At 36.1% G+C, this 19,205-nt stretch overlaps 2 protein-coding genes and 1 long non-coding RNA gene across 5 annotated transcripts; 1 reads left to right on the forward strand and 2 right to left on the reverse strand.

Moving 5' to 3' along the window:
• Positions 1 to 9,088: 9,088 nt before the first annotated feature.
• Positions 9,089 to 10,820, reverse strand: LOC141641958 (uncharacterized). Its single transcript, XM_074450598.1, has 2 exons — positions 10,119 to 10,820; positions 9,089 to 9,121 (listed from the first exon to the last, which is right to left on the reverse strand). Exons 1-2 carry the CDS (start codon positions 10,818 to 10,820, stop codon positions 9,089 to 9,091), a joined length of 735 nt encoding a protein of 244 aa, XP_074306699.1.
• A 4,526-nt stretch (positions 10,821 to 15,346) lies between these two features.
• LOC141644391 (OVARIAN TUMOR DOMAIN-containing deubiquitinating enzyme 4) lies at positions 15,347 to 17,104 on the reverse strand. 3 transcript variants are annotated; one of them, XM_074453912.1, is made up of 7 exons: positions 16,978 to 17,042; positions 16,605 to 16,687; positions 16,297 to 16,418; positions 16,151 to 16,191; positions 15,944 to 16,042; positions 15,645 to 15,800; positions 15,347 to 15,539 (listed from the first exon to the last, which is right to left on the reverse strand). In XM_074453912.1, the coding sequence occupies exons 2-6, from the start codon at positions 16,642 to 16,644 to the stop codon at positions 15,653 to 15,655; spliced, it is 450 nt and encodes a 149-aa protein (XP_074310013.1). In that variant the 5' UTR covers positions 16,645 to 16,687; positions 16,978 to 17,042; the 3' UTR covers positions 15,347 to 15,539; positions 15,645 to 15,652. The 3 variants fall into 3 exon arrangements, with proteins under 3 accessions (XP_074310013.1, XP_074310014.1, XP_074310012.1); XM_074453913.1 differs by lacking the exon at positions 16,605 to 16,687 and having other exon boundaries at positions 16,978 to 17,104; XM_074453911.1 differs by lacking the exon at positions 16,978 to 17,042 and having other exon boundaries at positions 16,605 to 16,748.
• A 707-nt stretch (positions 17,105 to 17,811) lies between these two features.
• On the forward strand, positions 17,812 to 19,201 carry LOC141644392 (uncharacterized). Its single transcript, XR_012544034.1, has 2 exons — positions 17,812 to 18,045; positions 18,255 to 19,201. It is a non-coding gene; the product is annotated as an uncharacterized LOC141644392 (long non-coding RNA).
• The last annotated feature ends 4 nt before the right edge of the window (positions 19,202 to 19,205 follow it).

The raw sequence follows: 19,205 nt of genomic DNA on the forward strand, positions 1-19,205 counted from the left end.
CCAATCAAAGGGTCGTTGTATGTTGTAAGACGATTTTGCTCTATAATTGGTGATGTACCTATCATGATTATGAGGTCTATAAGCTATCATAAGATGGTTATCAATATCATTCCTCCGTCTTAACCATTTATTTCCATGTGATTAAACACAAATTCGTAATTAAAATCATCCTAAAGTAAATAAGTATACTTACGAGTTACAAGTTACAACTGATTTAAATAACGCAAAAATAAAAGAAGGTTCGTTGATCTTTTTTGGGTGTTAAATGAGGCACAATGCACATACAATAAGATATGGGGAAGGGAATTTTAAACCCGTGACCTTTTGTCACAATATCTCCCTTACTCTTGTATCCACTTCATCTTTTTACTCATCATCAAATATCATCCAAACCTCTCCAAGTCACACCAATGCATGAATATAATCATATCAAAACAAAACCTATGATGCCCCATTTTACTGTAATCTTTCTATTTAGACTTTTTGCAATATCTAAGACGACACTTTGACCGTTTCACCCGTTTTTCCAAAAAAACTGTTTAATTATTTGTGAGAATATTTTGGTATCATACTATTAACTTTTTTTATAGCTTTTATTCAGTATATTTAAGGTTCAAATTTTGCCTTAAAAAATCAACCGTTAATATCATAACGAAATTGAGAGAATATCTCCTCCCTTTGAAAACCAGTTAGTCAATCTTAAGACGAAGGTATCCGTTTTAACAATAAAACGTACTCCCTCCGTCCCAGTCAATTGTTGTCCTTTGGTTTTGGCACAAGGACCAAGGAAAGAGGAAGGGGACAATTACCAAATGACAAGTGGAAGAAATCGAGGGTGAATAATCAAATTGTTCATCAAGTTCATTCTTAAAATAGAAAGGACAACAACTCACTGAGACACCCCAATATGAAAAAGGACAACAAATGACCGGAACATAGGGTGTATATTTTACTCCATACCTCTCATTTTCCTCGTGGTGCTTGCCAATTCTAGATATTTATTTTTAAATGACTGGTCTTAAATGATGAATCGTTTAGTACGGAGTAATAGAATACAAAACAATGGTCCTAACTCCTAACCGATAAATCACAAATTCTATTGATGCGTCACAATTAGTAATCAAAACACAAATTGATAGGGTGTGGGGTCAATTTTAATTTAGATGTTATATTTTTTTGGGTTTTTCTATAATATGTCCAATAGGTACATGATAAGCCTTATCTAAATTCAAATTAATTTCCTTAATTAATTTTTTTATCAACTAAAATATTATCTCACCCAATTATGAGTGGAGATAAATAAGGAAAGGGTGATTTAAATTGAGAAAATTAAGGAAGTTTGAATAAATCAATCATGAAATAAGGGTTAACCTATGCCTAAATAATTACTAACATGTGCCTATTGGGCACATTTTAGAAAAACCCTTTTTCTTTTAGTATAGAGTTTAAACGATGTAAAATTTTCAAGTCAAACAAATTTATCAATAAAAAACATCTATTGTCCAGAAAGGTGTGAGACCTCAATGTCCTACTCCCTCCATTCAATTTCACACTGTCACTTTCTATTTTGTCACAATTAAGCATTTAATCTCAATTTTCTCTCAATACATAAAGTGAAAATATATTCATGTGAGATCTTGTTTGATTCGTCTTTACGAATACATTAAAAATACCTAACTTTTATATTTTTTGCAAATACGTAGCTAACGATATTAAGCGCGTAAAATACGCGTTGGCAAACGTGAAAAAGTAAAGTAGTAGTGTGGAGTTGAATGGAGGGAGTATATTTGGGTAAGCCACGAGTCACACTATCTTCTGAAGGTGAAATGTGACAATTTTATGATAAAATCCGTTTATTGTAATAAATAAGAATTTATGGATGATAATAAAATGGTCACGCTTTCTTCGTCATAGTTTTATGACCCGTCACAAGAGAAACCAACTGCTTAATTTTTTTTTTTTTTTTTTTTTTGGTCTGAACCATCCGGTAATCCGAACCACATTGGGCCGACTAATCCGGATTTCGGGGCGTGTCCAAGGATTACGGTATTTAAACCCCTCCCAATCGCAGTTGTGGGGGATCGATCCCATGCACTCCCTACAAGTCCTTGTAAATTTCACGCTACCACTACGCCAACCAACGATTGGTTGAAACCGACTGCTTAATAAATACAGTAGTTTAAAAACTCAATTACGTAGTAGTACGGAGTAATAGATGAGTGCAAAAAATGAGTAGGTGTGATATTTGTGTTACTAAAAATTTCAGAAAATTCCGTGAATTAAGTTTCCTCTTAATTCTGGTTTTTGTAGCTAATCTAAATGATGCTAATGCTATACTGCTTCCTTTGGAAATCAAATCCCAGTCATTTTTAATTTCGGGGATTCGAATTCAGATACGGGTTCAATCTCTGCTGCATTTGCTGGCGTTCCTTACCCGAATGGCATTACCTTTTTTGGTAATTCCTCCGGGAGACTTTGCGATGGACGATTAATAATCGATTTTCTTGGTGCAAGCCGTAGTCGCACCCGTTTGTGCACTGATACATGCTTCCGTACCCAATCTCCATGCATCCGTCACATGTGTATGAAAGGCTATCGTCAAACACAGTCGCTACGACGGTTGGATGTCTGCAAGTCATGGGCAGCGTGGGTTGTTGCATTTCCGTTGTTATCTTCGTTTGCTGAATCATTGCATACAACGCACATCATGGGAAAGTGTAGGTAATTCTAAACCGTATGTGTCTACTCATATTATTGATCGTTTCAGAATTGAGAGTGATGGCAAAACTCAACCGTTTCAACGACGAATTCATTACAAAAAACTAACTACATCGAGACCTGTACTCGGGCTGGCTAGGGCCGGGCTCTCCTAGTCAGACTCGGGCCAGGCCAGGGGAGGGGCGGCAGGGATATGCTTGACCCAGGCCTTACCAATTTATTTATTTTTTAATTATTTTTACTAAAATGGCGGGCCAAGGGCAGGCTGGGCTGGAATTTTAGAACCCAGGCCAGGCCAAAGCCAGCGGTGGGCCAAGGCTGGACCGGACCGGGTCAGGCCATGTTACATAAACTAACGGGCCAAGGTGGATCGAGTCCGAGCCAAGTCAGCCTTCTCAACCGTTTCAACGTTGAAGACCTTACAAAAAATAACTACATCGACCCATTCTTATTGAGTTTATTGACCCGGTACTTAAGAGGGGGAGGGGGTGAATTAAGTACCCTTTTTAAAAATTCGAAATAAAAGCAAAAAGATTTGTTTTCGTTTTATCGCAGATTAGTACACAGGCAATATGAACAGTCTCGGTGACTGTTCAAACAACTGAGTTGTGCAGTACTGTTTGAGCGCGTAAGAGAATAAACGAAAACAAATAACAAAATGAAACGAAAACCAAACAAAAGAAAGCACAACACACGATATTTTTAACGTGGTTCGACCTACTCTCTAAAGGTCTACGTCCACCTCTCTTTTATTAATGTTTACTTAATAACCAACCCCGATTACAAAGCAAACCCCCACGATCAACCCGATCGTGCGACTCGAGTACAACCCGTACCCCAAAAACTCTCTCTTACAAAAGTGAAAATTACAACTCAAATTATCTCCTTATATGGTTTAACAATTGGAACAATGGAGATAGTATTTCCTAATGAATATTGGAACTTATACTCGAGGAATTAATTCAAAGGATGGCTTAAAAACAATTTTGCAAAACAAATGATAAAGCATGAAAAAGAGGATTTGCAAAAACTGTTTTAGACACACAAGAAACTTACTTGCAAACACTAAGGATTTTCAACAGAAAAATTTCTTCTTAATTGTTATGTGTACTTCTTTTCAATTGTTGTGTGTGATTGAAATGTGAATGCTTAAGGAGTATTTATAGTAGTAAGCTTTAGACAATTATTCCTTAAAAAGAGGAACCATCCTTAAACAAAGGAAGCACTACTTGAATTAAGGAACCACTCCTTAAATAAGGGAAGCATTACTTGATTTAAGGAGGGACAACTTAAAACAAGGAAGCACTAAAAATACTTTGTCAAATAATTTATTTCTTTTAAAACAAATTTAACAAAGTAAGAAGATATTATATGATTTGAAAATCCTTTTGCTAGTTAAAACATTTTCAAAGATAAGCCATAATATTTTGAACTAATCCAAAGCACAAGTTCCATATCCGTACAAATAACTAGACCGAGACTAAACTTCGGGCCTTCACGCAACACAAGCTCCATACGTCTTGGCCGAATGTATAATCCATATAAAACTCGTCACAAACTTAACAAACGTAAGGAATTAAATGAAGGACTTGTCATCATCAATAAAATAAGTCTAACAAATTCCCCCTTTGATGATGGCAAGTTCCTTAAAGAAATAGTTCCCCCTCAACAAAGCAGCTACTATGAATCATAAGTGAAAATAGTGTAGGCCAAGACAATTTTTTCACAAGACAAATATGGAAACTAGAAACGGCATAAGATCAGATTTAAAAGAGTTTATAAACCACAGCATTAGAGGTCAAAAGAGCTTAAACCACCAAGGTCAAAGGTCTAAATCCTAGCAACGACTTAGTGCAAACATACATCTCAAACTTTTCCCCCTCTTGACATCATCAAAAAGGAGAAGGAAGTGCAAAAGAGAGACGCAAGGACTATTAGAAATAAACCAATGAAATGCATATGAATCAACTATCAGCAGCAAAATATCAAAGCAAACGAATTTATGCGTATTTCAAAAACAGTTGAACTTTGGACCTTGCAAGACTATCAAAATCGGACTCTCCCAGGTCACTCTTCTCTCAGCAAAGCAAATGGTAAGCATATATATGTAAAAGAGAGAGAGAAAGAATATAGTCACTCACCTAAACTGCGACCAGCATAATCGTGCATGCAATTTAGTATGATAAGTAATTCTAGCTACCGTACACACACATTCCAACCATTCAAGATCTATCACATGCCGAATACTTGCAAAATCTGGATAAGTGGGGCTAAGGGGAAGAAGGGGCAAAATAATATGGATAAGAGGAGGTAAAGCGTCAAGCTAGCTACCTTATCAAAACCAAATAAGAACATCCCATCTTCTAACTCTCAAAATGAAGTACAATGCCGAATGTGACATAAAACTCACTAGAACCAAATAAATGAGTAAGACATGGAAATTAAACCAACTCTTTTTCTTGCATTCTTTTTCATTTTTTTTCATTTTTTTTTTTTTTTTTTTTCATTTTTTTTTTTCATTTTTTTTTTTTGTTTTTGGCTAACTTCCAGTAATCCAATTCCAACTCCATAACCCCAATTTCTCCAAATACCAACTTCAAAACAATAATACGAACCAAAATTGATACAATAAACAACACTAAACTAGCTCAACGCAAGGTAGGCTTAAATTTGGGTGTAGTTTATGGGTCAACTGGCAATTTTGGCTAATGTGGAGCTAATGGTTAAAATGTAAGAAAAGGGAATTGCAAGCATTCTCCAAACATGTGAGACCACCCACAAACCCGAATGTATGTAGGCAAGAAGCAATTAAATGTCATACTTGTGCAAATTAATGTTACACGATATGCAGGGAGTAACTACTCACAATCCTAGATGAAACCGGTCATGAATGACACCGGTTTATAAAGCTCTATTCCTCAGAAAGTATAAATAGGTTGCCAAAATTTTCAAGTCAAATCTACTAGTTCAACATATCTTGAAACGAAATTCGAGAAATTGCTTTGAATTTTACTAAAAGATGTGATAAAATGCAAGGCTTAAGCTAAAAACAGATAAGCGCACATATTGTCAACTCATCGTACTTCACATTCCTGTCTAGTCAATCATATAAGGGATTAGTTTAGATGACGTTGACTATGATCTGCTATTCAGTAGTCCCAATTCCAATCGGATTTTCTCAAATTGTGCTCTAGCTAATGGTTTAGTAAAAATATCGGACAACTGATCTTCGGTTGGACAAAATTTTAAAACTATGTTTCCTTTTTCCACATTGTCTCGTAAAAAGTGATGACGAATATCGATATGTTTTGTCTTGGAGTGTTGAACGGGATTTTTAGAAATATTAATTGCACTAGTATTGTCACAATAAATAGGAACACAATTAATTGTCATACCGTAATCCCGCAATCGTTGTCTTACCCACAAAAATCGAGAGCAACATTGAGTCGCCGCAACATATTCACTTTCAAAAAGAGTAGACATCGCGATCGAATTTTGCTTCTTGGAAGCCCAAGAAATAAGACACGGTCCTACAAACGTAGCCACACACGAGGTACTTTTTCTCTCAACTGAACAACCTGCATAATCTGCATCTGAATACCCCGTGAGAGTAAAATCGCAATCCATAGGATACCACAAATATAAGTCCTGGGTTCCAATCAAATATCTAAAAATGCGCTTCACAGCAATTAAGTGTGATTCTTTGGGATTTGATTGAAACCTAGCACACAAACACACACTATAAAGGATATCTGGTCGACTTGCAGTAAGATATAGAAGAGAACCAATCATACCTCGATATACCTTTTCGTCTACACTTTTACCCTTTTCATCTTTGTCAAGCTTTAGTGTAGCAACCATGGGAGTATCAAATGAATTTGCATCTGCCAACCCAAATTTCTTTAGCATCTCTTTGATATACTTTCGTTGATGGATCATTATACCATGAGGAGTTTGTTTGATTTGTAATCCCAAGAAGAATCCTAATTCGCCCATCATGCTCATCTCGAATTTCGACTTCATAAGATTTGAGAAATAATCGCATAATAGATCATTAGTTGCTCCAAAAATAATGTCATCAACATAAATTTGAACAATGAGCAAATCATCCTTCTCCGGTTTTAAAAATAGTGTTTTGTCAATTGATCCTCTTTGAAAGCCATTTTCAATAAGAAACTTTGATAATCTCTCATACCAAGCTCTAGGAGCTTGTTTAAGATCATAAAGTGCCTTATCTAATTTAAAAACATGATGAGGAAAGCAGCTATCTAAAAACCGGAGGTTGTTCAACATACACTTCCTCTTCCAAATAGCCATTAAGAAACGCGGTCTTAACATCCATTTGGAATAGTTTAATACCCATGAACGCAAAGAAAGGCAATAAGAAGGCGAATTGCTTCAAGTCGAGCAACTGGTGCAAAAGTCTCATCATAATCTATGCCTTCTTGTTGATTGTATCCTTGGACAACGAGCCTTGCTTTGTTTCTCACAATCACGCCTCCATCATCTAACTTGTTTCGAAACACCCATTTCGTTCCTATGATCGAACGATCTTTTGGCCTTGGTTCCAAGTGCCACACTTTGCTTCTTTCAAATTGATTGAGCTCTTCCTGCATAGCTAGAACCCAATTTGGATCTTTCAAAGCATCATTAATATTAGTTGGTTCAATTTCAGACAAGAAACTATAATAAGCACAAAAGTTTTTATAAGAAGATCTTGTCGTAATTCCAGTGCGAATGTCAGTTAAGACATCGTGCAAAGAGTGTGAGCTTTGATGCTTCCAACTCTTTGGAACGAAGGGTTCTGGTTCACTTGAATTCGAGCGATTGTCCGTGTCTGTCTGAATCATCTCTGTTTCGTTGGCAATCTCGGGCGTCTTGGAGCCGCTAGACGCCCGATTTGAATCATTTTCGGACATGCTTCTGTCATTCGCTACCGCAGTCCGGCACTGTTCCTTGTTTTGACATTTGTGCCTTTTTCGTTCGTTCCCCCCGAGTTCGTGGACGTCTCAAAGATTAGATTCCTCCAAGGACGAGGGTTCTTCTTCCATTTCAGGGGCATCATCTTGCATGAAACCTATTTCAAAATCATCATCATCCCGTGATTCGGCATTAAGCACATTAGTTTCATCAAAAATTACATGCACACTTTCCTCAAAACACATTGTTCTTTTATTGTAAACTTTATAGGCTTTGCTATTTGTTGAATATCCAATAAAAACCGCCTCATCGCTTCTAGGGTCAAATTTTCCTAAATTGTTTTTACCATTATTGTGAACAAAACATTTTGACCCAAAGCAGCGGAAATGTGAAATATTAGGCTTATGCCCATAAAGAAGCTCATAAGGCGTTTTCTTATGGATAGGTCTAATGGAAACACGATTATGAATATAGCAAGCTGTGTTCACAGCTTCGGCCCAAAAGTTTCTTGGAAGTTCACTACAAAGTAGCATGGTCCTTGACATTTCTTCCAAAGTTCGGTTCATTCTTTCCACCACTCCATTTTTTTGTGGTGTCCTTCTAGCCGAGAAAGTGTGTTCAATGCCATGTTCCCTGCAAAATCTCGTGAAAGAATCATTTTTGAATTCGGTACCATGATCGGTTCTAATGGAGACTAAATTTCGACCAAGTTTGTTTTGGAGTTTTTTTATCAAGACAAGAAATTCTTCAAAAGTTTCACTTTTAGCATGCAAGAATAATGTCCAAACAAACCGGGAATAATCATCCACTAGAACACACACATAAAGACTCCCACCTCGGCTTCTAATCCTCATCGGACCACATAAGTCCATGTGAATGAGTTCTAAAGGCTTGGTGGTACTAACAAATTTTTTGGACTTAAAAGAGCTTCGGACATGTTTACAACGAGCACAAATATCACAAAGTCCTTCAATTTCAAATTTCATAGATGGTAGACCATCAACTAGTTCAAGTTTGCACAATTTGTTCATTGAAGAAAAGCCGACATGTCCGAATCTCTTATGCCATAAATGAGGATCGTTTTGCATCACAGATAAACAATTAATGGTTTCTTTTGGAATTTTTTCTAAATCAACCATATAAATGTTATTCACTCGATTACCTTCAAGCACAATTTCATTAGTACTTCCCTTTATTACATAAATGAATTTTTTATGAAATTCAACCTTGTACCCTTTGTCACATAATTGGGATATACTAATCAAGTTGTGTTTTAGACCTCTAACAAGCAGCACATCATCAATGGAAAGTGTGTGAGACTTACCGACTTTGCCAATACCAACAACCTCACCTTTTGTGTTGTCTCCAAATGTCACATTTCCACCATCATGGGCCGATAAAGAGAGAAATTGATTTCTATTACCTGTCATATGTCGTGAACATCCGCTATCTAGATACCAAACTTGCTTCCTCTCTTCAGGCCCTATAAAAAGAATTAGTTAGAGGTTTTAGGAACCCAAACAAGCTTGGGTCCCTTGTTATGACGAACCAAATCTAAGACATCTTTCCTAATCCATATTTTCTTTACAACGCGAAAGTTCTTATCTAGATAGTTTAGTCGTTTTTTACATGCATTAAATACGTGTCCTGTCTTACCACAAAATTTGCAAAGAATATATTCAGGTAGGCCCACGTACTTACGCTTGCGAAAATCTCGTTCATAAAGTTCAGATCGTTTGATGCTATCGAAACAGGAGTCATTCTGTTTTGGACAGTCATGAGGTGTGTTTACTTTTTGTTCAGGAACCCAAACAGTACGATATTGATGATCGTATTGCTTGGAATCAGAACGTGGATCATAACCTAATCCAAGCTTGTTGGTGTTTTTAGATTGATTAACTAGAAAGTCTAACACCACCTCACTTCCTTCCCATTTAGCGGCCACATTACGAGCATTATTTAAATCAAATTCCAAGTTGCTTACTCGTAATAACAAGTCTTTATTTTTAATGATTAAAGCATCATAATCAGAATTGAGTCTATCAAACTTGGAACAAACTTCAGAATATGTGTTTGAACTAGTAACATGTCTTGTTTTAATCTCATTTAGTTCATTCGTTAAATCATGGACCTTTTTGACTAAAATTTTTTTTTCGCAGAAAGTTCATTTTGAACCGACTGGTCGTCTATTTGAGTTTTAACCTTATTTAGTTCATTAGTTAAGTCGTGGACTTTAATGGCTAAAATTTCGTTCTCTGCAGAAAGTTCATCATGGATGACCGGTCTCTTGTTCGTTTTGACATACTCTTGAGATCATATTTCAAATCAATGTTCTCACTTGCAATACTCTCTATTTCAATTTGCATAGCATCAATACGTCTACCTTGTTCATAATTAGTATCTAGTGCCTCATCTAGTAATTTTATAATTTGATTTTTAGGCAAAAGTCTAATTTGATCTTTAAGATTCAAAATACTTACCTCGTTATCTGAGTCACTTTCTGATGCTTCCGAATTTGCCATGAGACATCTTAGAGAGTCCTCTTGAGTCTTTCTTTGTGATCTCGGCTTGTAGGTTGTTCTAAGGCAGAGCTTCTCTTCTTTCTCTTCTTTGGAAGGTTCATCATCCTCAGAATCAGATTCACCCCAAACAGCAGCAATCATAGCACGTTTGTACTCCTGCTTAGTTTTATCACGTTTATCTCTAGATTTTTCTTCTTCCCATTTAGGGCAGTTTCGGATCTGATGATCCCTATCGCCACATTTAAAGCAGCCCATTCTAGAGATAGGTCGTGACGAAGAAGAAGAAGAAGAAGGTGAAAATTTTGAAGGACTAGCCTTTCTAGATTTAAAATTGTCAAACTTTTCTTGATTTTGTTTTCTAATTATTTTAGCAATTCGTTTTGACAACAAGGCTACTTCATCCTCAAGATCACTTTCATTATCACTTGAGAAGGCATTGAGGGCCATCCCCTTAGCTTTAGGTTCCTCATCGGGATAATCTACGAGAACAATCTCGTGTGCCATAAGAGAACCAATTAATGACTCATAGGTGAGAGTAGGAAAGTCTCTTCCCTCCTCAATAGCTGTAACTTTATGTAACCATCTTTTAGAAAGACTCCTTAAAATTTTTCTCGAGAATCTCCCGAGTTTCATAGGTTTTACCGAGATTTGCAAGTTCATTACGAATATTTGAAAGACGAGAAGACATACTTTTAATCGACTCATTTGGAGACATTTTGAAAGACTCATATTGAGTAGTAAGAATATCGATACGTTTGTCGCTTAACTCTATCGGTTCCTTCATAAGCTAATTCTAAATCGTCCCAAATTTCTTTGGTCGTTTTACACACCGCAATCCGACTAGTCTCGGAATCACCGATACCGGATTGCAGAAGTGATATAGCCCTCGAATTCTTCTCCGCTTTCTTATAGTCATCGGAGTCGTAGTCCTTTGGATTTTTCTCACTAACCACATTAGTTGCATTAGTGATGAATCGCAAGTGGACCGTTTTGAATGATGACCCAACATTCATAATCTATTCCTTGAATGAAATGCATCATGCGATTTTTCCACCAGCCATAGTCCGTGCCATCGAAAGACGGGACATTTGATGATTTGGAATTCATTTTCGAAAATAAAAATAAACTCAAAGGATCAAACTCTATGCGGTAAAGCAATCAAGAGCACGAGGCTCTGATACCACTTATTGAGTTTATTGACCCGGTACTTAAGAGGGGGAGGGGGTGAATTAAGTACCCTTTTTAAAAATTCGAAATAAAAGCAAAAAGATTTGTTTTCGTTTTATCGCAGATTAGTACACAGGCAATATGAAGCAGTCTCGGTGATTGTTCAAACAACGAGTTGTGCGAGATTGTTTGAGCGCGTAAGAGAATAAACGAAAACAAATAACAAAATGAAACGAAAACCAAACAAAAGAAAGCACAACACACGATATTTTTAACGTGGTTCGACCTACTCTCTAAAGGTCTACGTCCACCTCTCTTTTATTAATGTTTACTTAATAACCAACCCCGATTACAAAGCAAACCCCCACGATCAACCCGATCGTGCGACTCGAGTACAACCCGTACCCCAAAAACTCTCTCTTACAAAAGTGAAAATTACAACTCAAATTATCTCCTTATATGGTTTAACAATTGGAACAATGGAGATAGTATTTCCTAATGAATATTGGAACTTATACTCGAGGAATTAATTCAAAGGATGGCTTAAAAACAATTTTGCAAAACAAATGATAAAGCATGAAAAAGAGGATTTGCAAAAACTGTTTTAGACACACAAGAAACTTACTTGCAAACACTAAGGATTTTCAACAGAAAAATTTCTTCTTAATTGTTATGTGTACTTCTTTTCAATTGTTGTGTGTGATTGAAATGTGAATGCTTAAGGAGTATTTATAGTAGTAAGCTTTAGACAATTATTCCTTAAAAAGAGGAACCATCCTTAAACAAAGGAAGCACTACTTGAATTAAGGAACCACTCCTTAAATAAGGGAAGCATTACTTGATTTAAGGAGGGACAACTTAAAACAAGGAAGCACTAAAAATACTTTGTCAAATAATTTATTTCTTTTAAAACAAATTTAACAAAGTAAGAAGATATTATATGATTTGAAAATCCTTTTGCTAGTTAAAACATTTTCAAAGATAAGCCATAATATTTTGAACTAATCCAAAGCACAAGTTCCATATCCGTACAAATAACTAGACCGAGACTAAACTTCGGGCCTTCACGCAACACAAGCTCCATACGTCTTCAGCGAATGTATAATCCATATAAACCTGTCACAGCTTAACAAACGTAAGGAATTAAATGAAGGACTTGTCATCATCAATAAAATAAGTCTAACAATTCTATATCGATAAATTTTATAATGAGGTTCCTTCCTTGTATACGCGACTAAGTCAAGTGAATAATAAATGGGCCCAAAGAAGAGTGTTATCAATTTATCATTCATCTCCTTGATTGACCGCATAAGACGATCACATTCATTAACAATCCTCAAAATATGCATCTCTGTCACTATATCTCTTGCCTACGAGTTCCACAACCGGCAATTTTATTGCAAATCGTAGTCATTGTAAAAGTGTCATTACAAAAAAAAAAAAAACCAAAAATTTTTGAACTTATAAATACAAGTTATGGTTGGTCAAAGTTTTCTGCTAAAAAAAAAAAAAAAAAAAATATCACGTGCAGAATGGCAAACCTCAAAAGTTTCTTGGTAAACTTTCAAGTTTTTTTTATAGTGTTACCATAGCCCACTTTAGTTGCCAACCTCTATGTTCCGATACCTTCTAGCCGACTAGCCTTACCATGGAGGTTTCACAGATAGTTTGCTACGCCACTCCAAGAATTTCACCCTCAACTCAGTTAATCGATGACTAATTTTGTCGCATGGGAGACTTTTTAGTTATACTATACGTATCGTATAGTGGCCGGTGTTTCGAGACACTGTACTTAATCTAGCAATTCAAGGAGTTAAAGATTTTATTAAAGTTGATAAGCGACACCAAAACATATAAGCGTTATGACCAGAAAACGAAACGATAAAAGATTACAATTACCAGCACAAACAAAAGAGGAAAAATATAAAACCATGTAGCTCATACCCCTCTCCATTCAACAGAGTTTCTACTTTTCTTTAAAATACTCCTCGTAGAAGAATAAAACGTAAAGAACCTGTTGAATGGAAAGGAGTATAAGGGCAAATAAGTTTATTCATCGTCAAACATATCACTGAGAGCCATAGCTCCGCTAACTGGATCCACAACTGCTCCGAGAATTTGGGCACTTACTTTGGCAAATTTCCACATATTTCCACCTTTCTTTCTTGTATTATTATTATTATTATTATTATTATTATTATTATTATTATTATTATTATTATGGTGTCCATAGTATTGCTGTTGTTGCTGGTAGCTCGGCTGGCCGACATACTGATAATGATGATGATGGTGGTGGTGGTGGTACACTACTTGTTGTATTGGGATCCCTTCTACCGCCTTAGAGTCATTATTGTTACCATATTTGCTATGCTTTTCCTCCGTCTGTCCATAAATGTTCCAGTAATCCTCAAGCTTCTTGTCTTTCATGCACCTTACGTGGGCAACAAGTCGTTGATCAGCGGACATGTAGGCCCATCCCTTGACTGGCCCACCGAGTGTTGGTCGTTGGCAGAATCCACACTCAAGAGACACTAGTTGTTGCTTCAAGAAAAGTTTATCGCCATCATCTGTTTCGATATAATGAGGCATTTTCATGCAACAAGGGTGTAGGAAGATGTAAGTACCGTTTTCGAGGGGGTGGTAGTATCTCCACCCTGTTACGGCTATCCCACAAACCGTACATAAGTTGGTTGAGTTCGGGTACTGCTCGAGTTGAAGTGTAAAGGGTCGTTGTTCGAAAAAATGATGGTGGGCTATCTCGGAAGCCGTTATACATTCTTCGTGCAAGTCGTAGTCACACCCGTTTGTGCACCGATAGCCTGTTCCATACATCTTCTCTCGGCATCCGTCGCATATGTATGAAAGGCTTTCATCCAACTCAATCTTTGAGAGGGTTGGATGTTTGCACGTTACCGGTTGCTGCATTTTCGTCGTCATGTTGATGATTTGCTGAATCATTGCATACAACATTCATCATTCTACTATTCCAGTTGTATCATAAGCATTGTACAACCAAGATATAAGAATTCGAGCTTATATGTATGTTTTATGAGAGAATTCACAGTTCATGTTTTTAATGTTTAAATGGATGAGTTCAATATTATTTAACATAAAGCTCGGACACTTTATCACAAAGCTCAAATTCTACACCGTACAACATACTCCGTATATAACTTGTTGTATAATCCATGAAATGAGACTCGCTCCCCTCACCGTTTATTCCAAGGTCCACAATTGACCGGATGACTTGGATCACTAAGGTGAACAAATGATCGGAATAGAGAGAATATTTAAAAAAAAAAAAAAAAAAAAAAAAAAAAAAAAAAACGCAAGGGAACATCAAATTACTTACCAATGAGGATCATCGAGATTCAGCAGAAGTATTGTCGGAGGCTTGATCGATGCAGGGTTCACATCAACTGGAATGTTAATATATGCAGAGCTGCCAGCTTCATTTTTTTTCGCTCTATCTCATTAATTGTTGGATCAAACTTGCTTGTTCTAGCAAATAAACAGTCTTATTATTGATCGTTTCAGAACTGAGAGTGATGTCAAATAAAGCTCGACCATTTCAACGTTGAATACATTACAAAATACCCAACTAGATCAGGCCCATTCGTCAAGGACAAATTCATGCTTCATTTGGGGATTCTGGACTAGTCAATTGAACATTAGAGAGCTAAAAACGTGTTAATTTTTACGGCCTTAGACCGTTTTAATTAGGAAGGCTCCGTTACTAACATGTTTACTTCCAATCTTCCATTGTTGGGTAATGGATTTGGGTTCAAAGGCTTATTAGCGTGTCCCCTGACTTACGAGACTCTCAAAAAATTGAGTTTAGCTCCTTTAAGTGAACGTTGGTCATTTTAGCCGAGATATTCTCAGTACACCCTGGCATTTAACGACCAAGCTCACATGCTTGTTTGACCTTCATGGCTTCATCTCAATAACAATGAAAATATCGGACACGAGTATGCGAACAAATATCAATGGATGATATGAATATCAAGTAATTTACATCTATTAAACAGGCGAATATATTTATTTCAATGTTAACATAAACATATTTTGAAGATATCGTATCATATGTCATATGAACAAGCGAAAGGCCGGCTTGTGTCTCTCCTGATAAAGTGCAAGAGTATACAAGGAAAATTTTCTTCCTCATTGACATTGCATTTGACATTTGCATTTCAGTCGTCTCGATGACACCTGAAATTGTCACAAAATTTAGGGGAGTGTTTAAGAAAGCCGGAAACTTTGATCACCAATTAGTTCAATTCAAAGCGACAGCTGAGCAGGAATGCAGGATCATACCAATTAGTTCAAGGTTTATTCTTGAGTGCATCATAATGTCCGCAGCCATCATAACGAACAAGAATCGGGTTATGTGTACCATACTCGTGACCATACTCTGTTATCACTTTAAGTTTATTGGACGTCTTATCCGGCATATACACTGTGATAGGCATCCTGAAATTGAAAATTTGCTGCTAATCAGTTGAAACAGCATTCCAAGACAGATACATATTCATATATCTGTACGACTGTAGGTCTTACCAATCAAAGACGGAAAATGTGAACGTGAAAATGAGCCATTGAGGCTGCATACTTACTGTAGAACATGTGAGGCCATCAGAAGCTCAGGTTCGCCTCCCCAAACATGAGACTGTCTCATCTGACAAACATACCTGTCAAATTCATCCTCCAGATACCTGAAATTGCATTAGACGGAATTGATGATCAATCATCGGCATAGTTACCAGAACAAGATATAATTCCTAGAGATAGTTAGCAGTAATCTGCTAATTCAATGAGATTACCATTCAGTATCTTTACGTCTCTTGATCAGTTCGTTAACAACCTGAAAAACAGAATATTTAGCTGTCCAAAGGCGGCAGAAGCTAGAAAGCAAGGTAAGTTATAAGGTGAATCCACAATGATTATTGATTGAATTTCTCAGCTGTACATTTTCTCGAAGTTCATCAGCAAGTTCCTTTTGACGGCTCTCACTTGGCGCTGACTTCCCTCGTCTAAGACAGGCACCATAAACGACAGCCCGAAATAAACAACTCCCATCTCCAGGTATACCTACAGAAATTTTACAAATGGTTATCGTCAAACTTATGCAGTACATCGAAATTTTACTGGAGATATAAAGTAAAATTAGAATCCATACCATGCTTATCATCATATGCAAATATTTAAATTAGAATAATTGAGCCAAGAGATATAATTGGCTAAAACATATGCTAAAAATTAAATTAGAATGCATACCATGCTCATCATTATCATCATCCATGATAGTTATTTCCATGAATTACCAAGAGATATTTATCACTAGCTTACCTAATAATTTCCTTGTGGAATAATAACAATATAACATAACAAGAATAAATATCGAAAATTAATGATACGCAAAAGCACGTAACTTATTAACTCAGAAAGCAGCCCATTTCAACAAGCTAAGTAAAGCATATTCAACAACTAACAGCTACCTCCTGGAAACTTGCTAAACAATTTAGTTTCCATTTGTCCCAATCATTTGTTTACCTTTTTATTCTTTGTGAGCGGTATTTTAATAAGGTAAACAGATGATTGGGACGGAAGTAAAAAATGTCAACATTAAATGTAGAAAACTATTACATACGAATTGTTTGAAGTTGAGTGGAGTTGTAACTGGGCATTTATTTTACAGCCCAGATACTTAAATCATCAAAACTGAAAACACCCAGAAAAAATGCAATCAATACTTTAATTTTTCTACTCTTTTTTTAAACTTAATTTTGTATATATGGGAATTGTGTTTAAAAAAAATGTTGTTTTGAGGTGAAAAATGAGTGATGTATAACAGAGAATCAAATTCTTCCATTACCTGTTAGGCTGTAAATGAACTGTAGCTGTTAATTTGATTCTTGTTGTTCTTGATCCATGTCTCACTGTCAAAAAAACATAAATTCTTATTTAAGACGGTAATATGACTGAAATTATATGTTCGACTGTCATTCTGTTAAAAGGGTAGTTAAACTGATATACGTCTGGTTACGGGTTGACTTGTCATCTAAAGAAATTTCATGGGCTAAAACAGTAAAACTTGATCAAAATTTCTAGGCCCAAGTGTTAAAAAGCCCATTTATTGGATTTGAGCTGATGCTACAATCCTATATTTTCATGTTGAAATTTTGCCTTTTTCTCAACTTGTAACAATTTGAAATCGGGATTCGGGATAATAATGAAAATTTCACTGATTTTATATGAGAAGATTTCATGATAAGCTTATCGATATTTCTAAGATAATAATTAACTTTTTTTTATTCCTTATATCTTCCTCTATCTTTTAACAATATTTTAAGATGAGACGGTATTATAGGAAACGTACTCAGTAATAGTTAGTACTCGAGAGTTATTTAAAGGCAATGAGTGGTAAAGAGCACACTTGCACTAACATCTATATTTTTCAATCATAAAAGTCATTCATTTTCCTGATTAACCGCATAAGAAGATCACACCTCATTTATACCCTCAAAATATGCATCTATGAGACTATATTCTCATATACTCTCATATAATCTTACGTTATTATTATATTCACTTTTTAACTATAAACAAAATATAAATCAAAATTCTTCTTAAAACTAATTCACTACTTTGTAAAAATTCCTTAACAATTTCCTCTCATCTTCCGCAGAGATTTGTCTGATATAACAACTTAAGACAGGTATGACCGCATCAGCTTCTTCTACGTATAAAATAAAAATGTTCTACTTGTATGAATTTTCAATAATTGATGAATGTTTCGTTGTTCATTAATTTATTCCGTTAGGATGTTATGATTTATTATGTTAGCCGATCTCAAACTATGCTGAGACTGAGGCTGTGTTGTTGTACATAGGTTATGACTTATGATAGATCGTAATTTCTTTGCAGAAAAAACATGTCCGATACTTCCTCATCGTCTAGACGGAGTCCATTGTACACGTGTGGAGCGACGACATTAGCCATTATATGGAACCTCTATAAAAGAGGACTCAACCTCAATGGTCCAATCGGTTCTGTGACAAGGCGTGTAGCCAAGCTAGGATCGGTAGCTAGTCCTTTGGTATGTGTTATTCAATACCAATGGCTCACAATCCTCTCATTTATCGACCTTTACATATTATTAATCCAAGGAAAAGTCGAGAAATATGTACCTCTTTCGAGATATGTTTTCAAGAAAATCGACTATGTAATAGACAAGATTGATAGTCTTCCTCTGGAGTTTGAACATGTGATGAACAAATTGAGTGTTATACTTGAGAAGGTCCCTGTCTTGGAAAGCGCGAAAGAGAAGGAAATTAGAGTCGACACAAATAGTGATGAGAAATCACGGGAAGTTGGGAATGGTCAGGATGATGAGGTTGTGATACCAACAATGAAGTGTTCGTATAAGGAAGCGTTGGAGAAAGGCGTCAATGAACACGAGAGTTGTGATGTAAAGGAAGATAATGGTAAGGAAGGCGATGGAGAAAAGAAAGAAGGGAACAAAACTGAGACGGTGAATAAGGAAGATCCGTTGGTGGAACTTCTTGATTTTGGATGGGAAACGCCGAGGACAAGAATTGCACTGTCTCGTTCAGCTTCATACACTTAAGATTGTACGTCACTTAGCTAGCTTTACTGGTAAAGTCATCATGCTGAATTTGAAAATAACCGTCTTCATTGCATTTCCTAAATCGTCTTCAAAGTAGAAGCATCCAACTGAAAAAAAAGTTCACACATTACAATTTGAGTACTTACTAGGGATCTTTCCCATGGTATCTTGTTAACTTGGGTTCAAATCCCGCCTACAAAGTTGTTAATAATTGCGGAAATATAATCGGTAAAAGACTTGCTAATATG

This window comes from Silene latifolia, chromosome 2 (genome assembly GCF_048544455.1).
Source record: "Silene latifolia isolate original U9 population chromosome 2, ASM4854445v1, whole genome shotgun sequence".
NCBI classification, from domain to species: Eukaryota; Viridiplantae; Streptophyta; class Magnoliopsida; order Caryophyllales; family Caryophyllaceae; genus Silene; species Silene latifolia.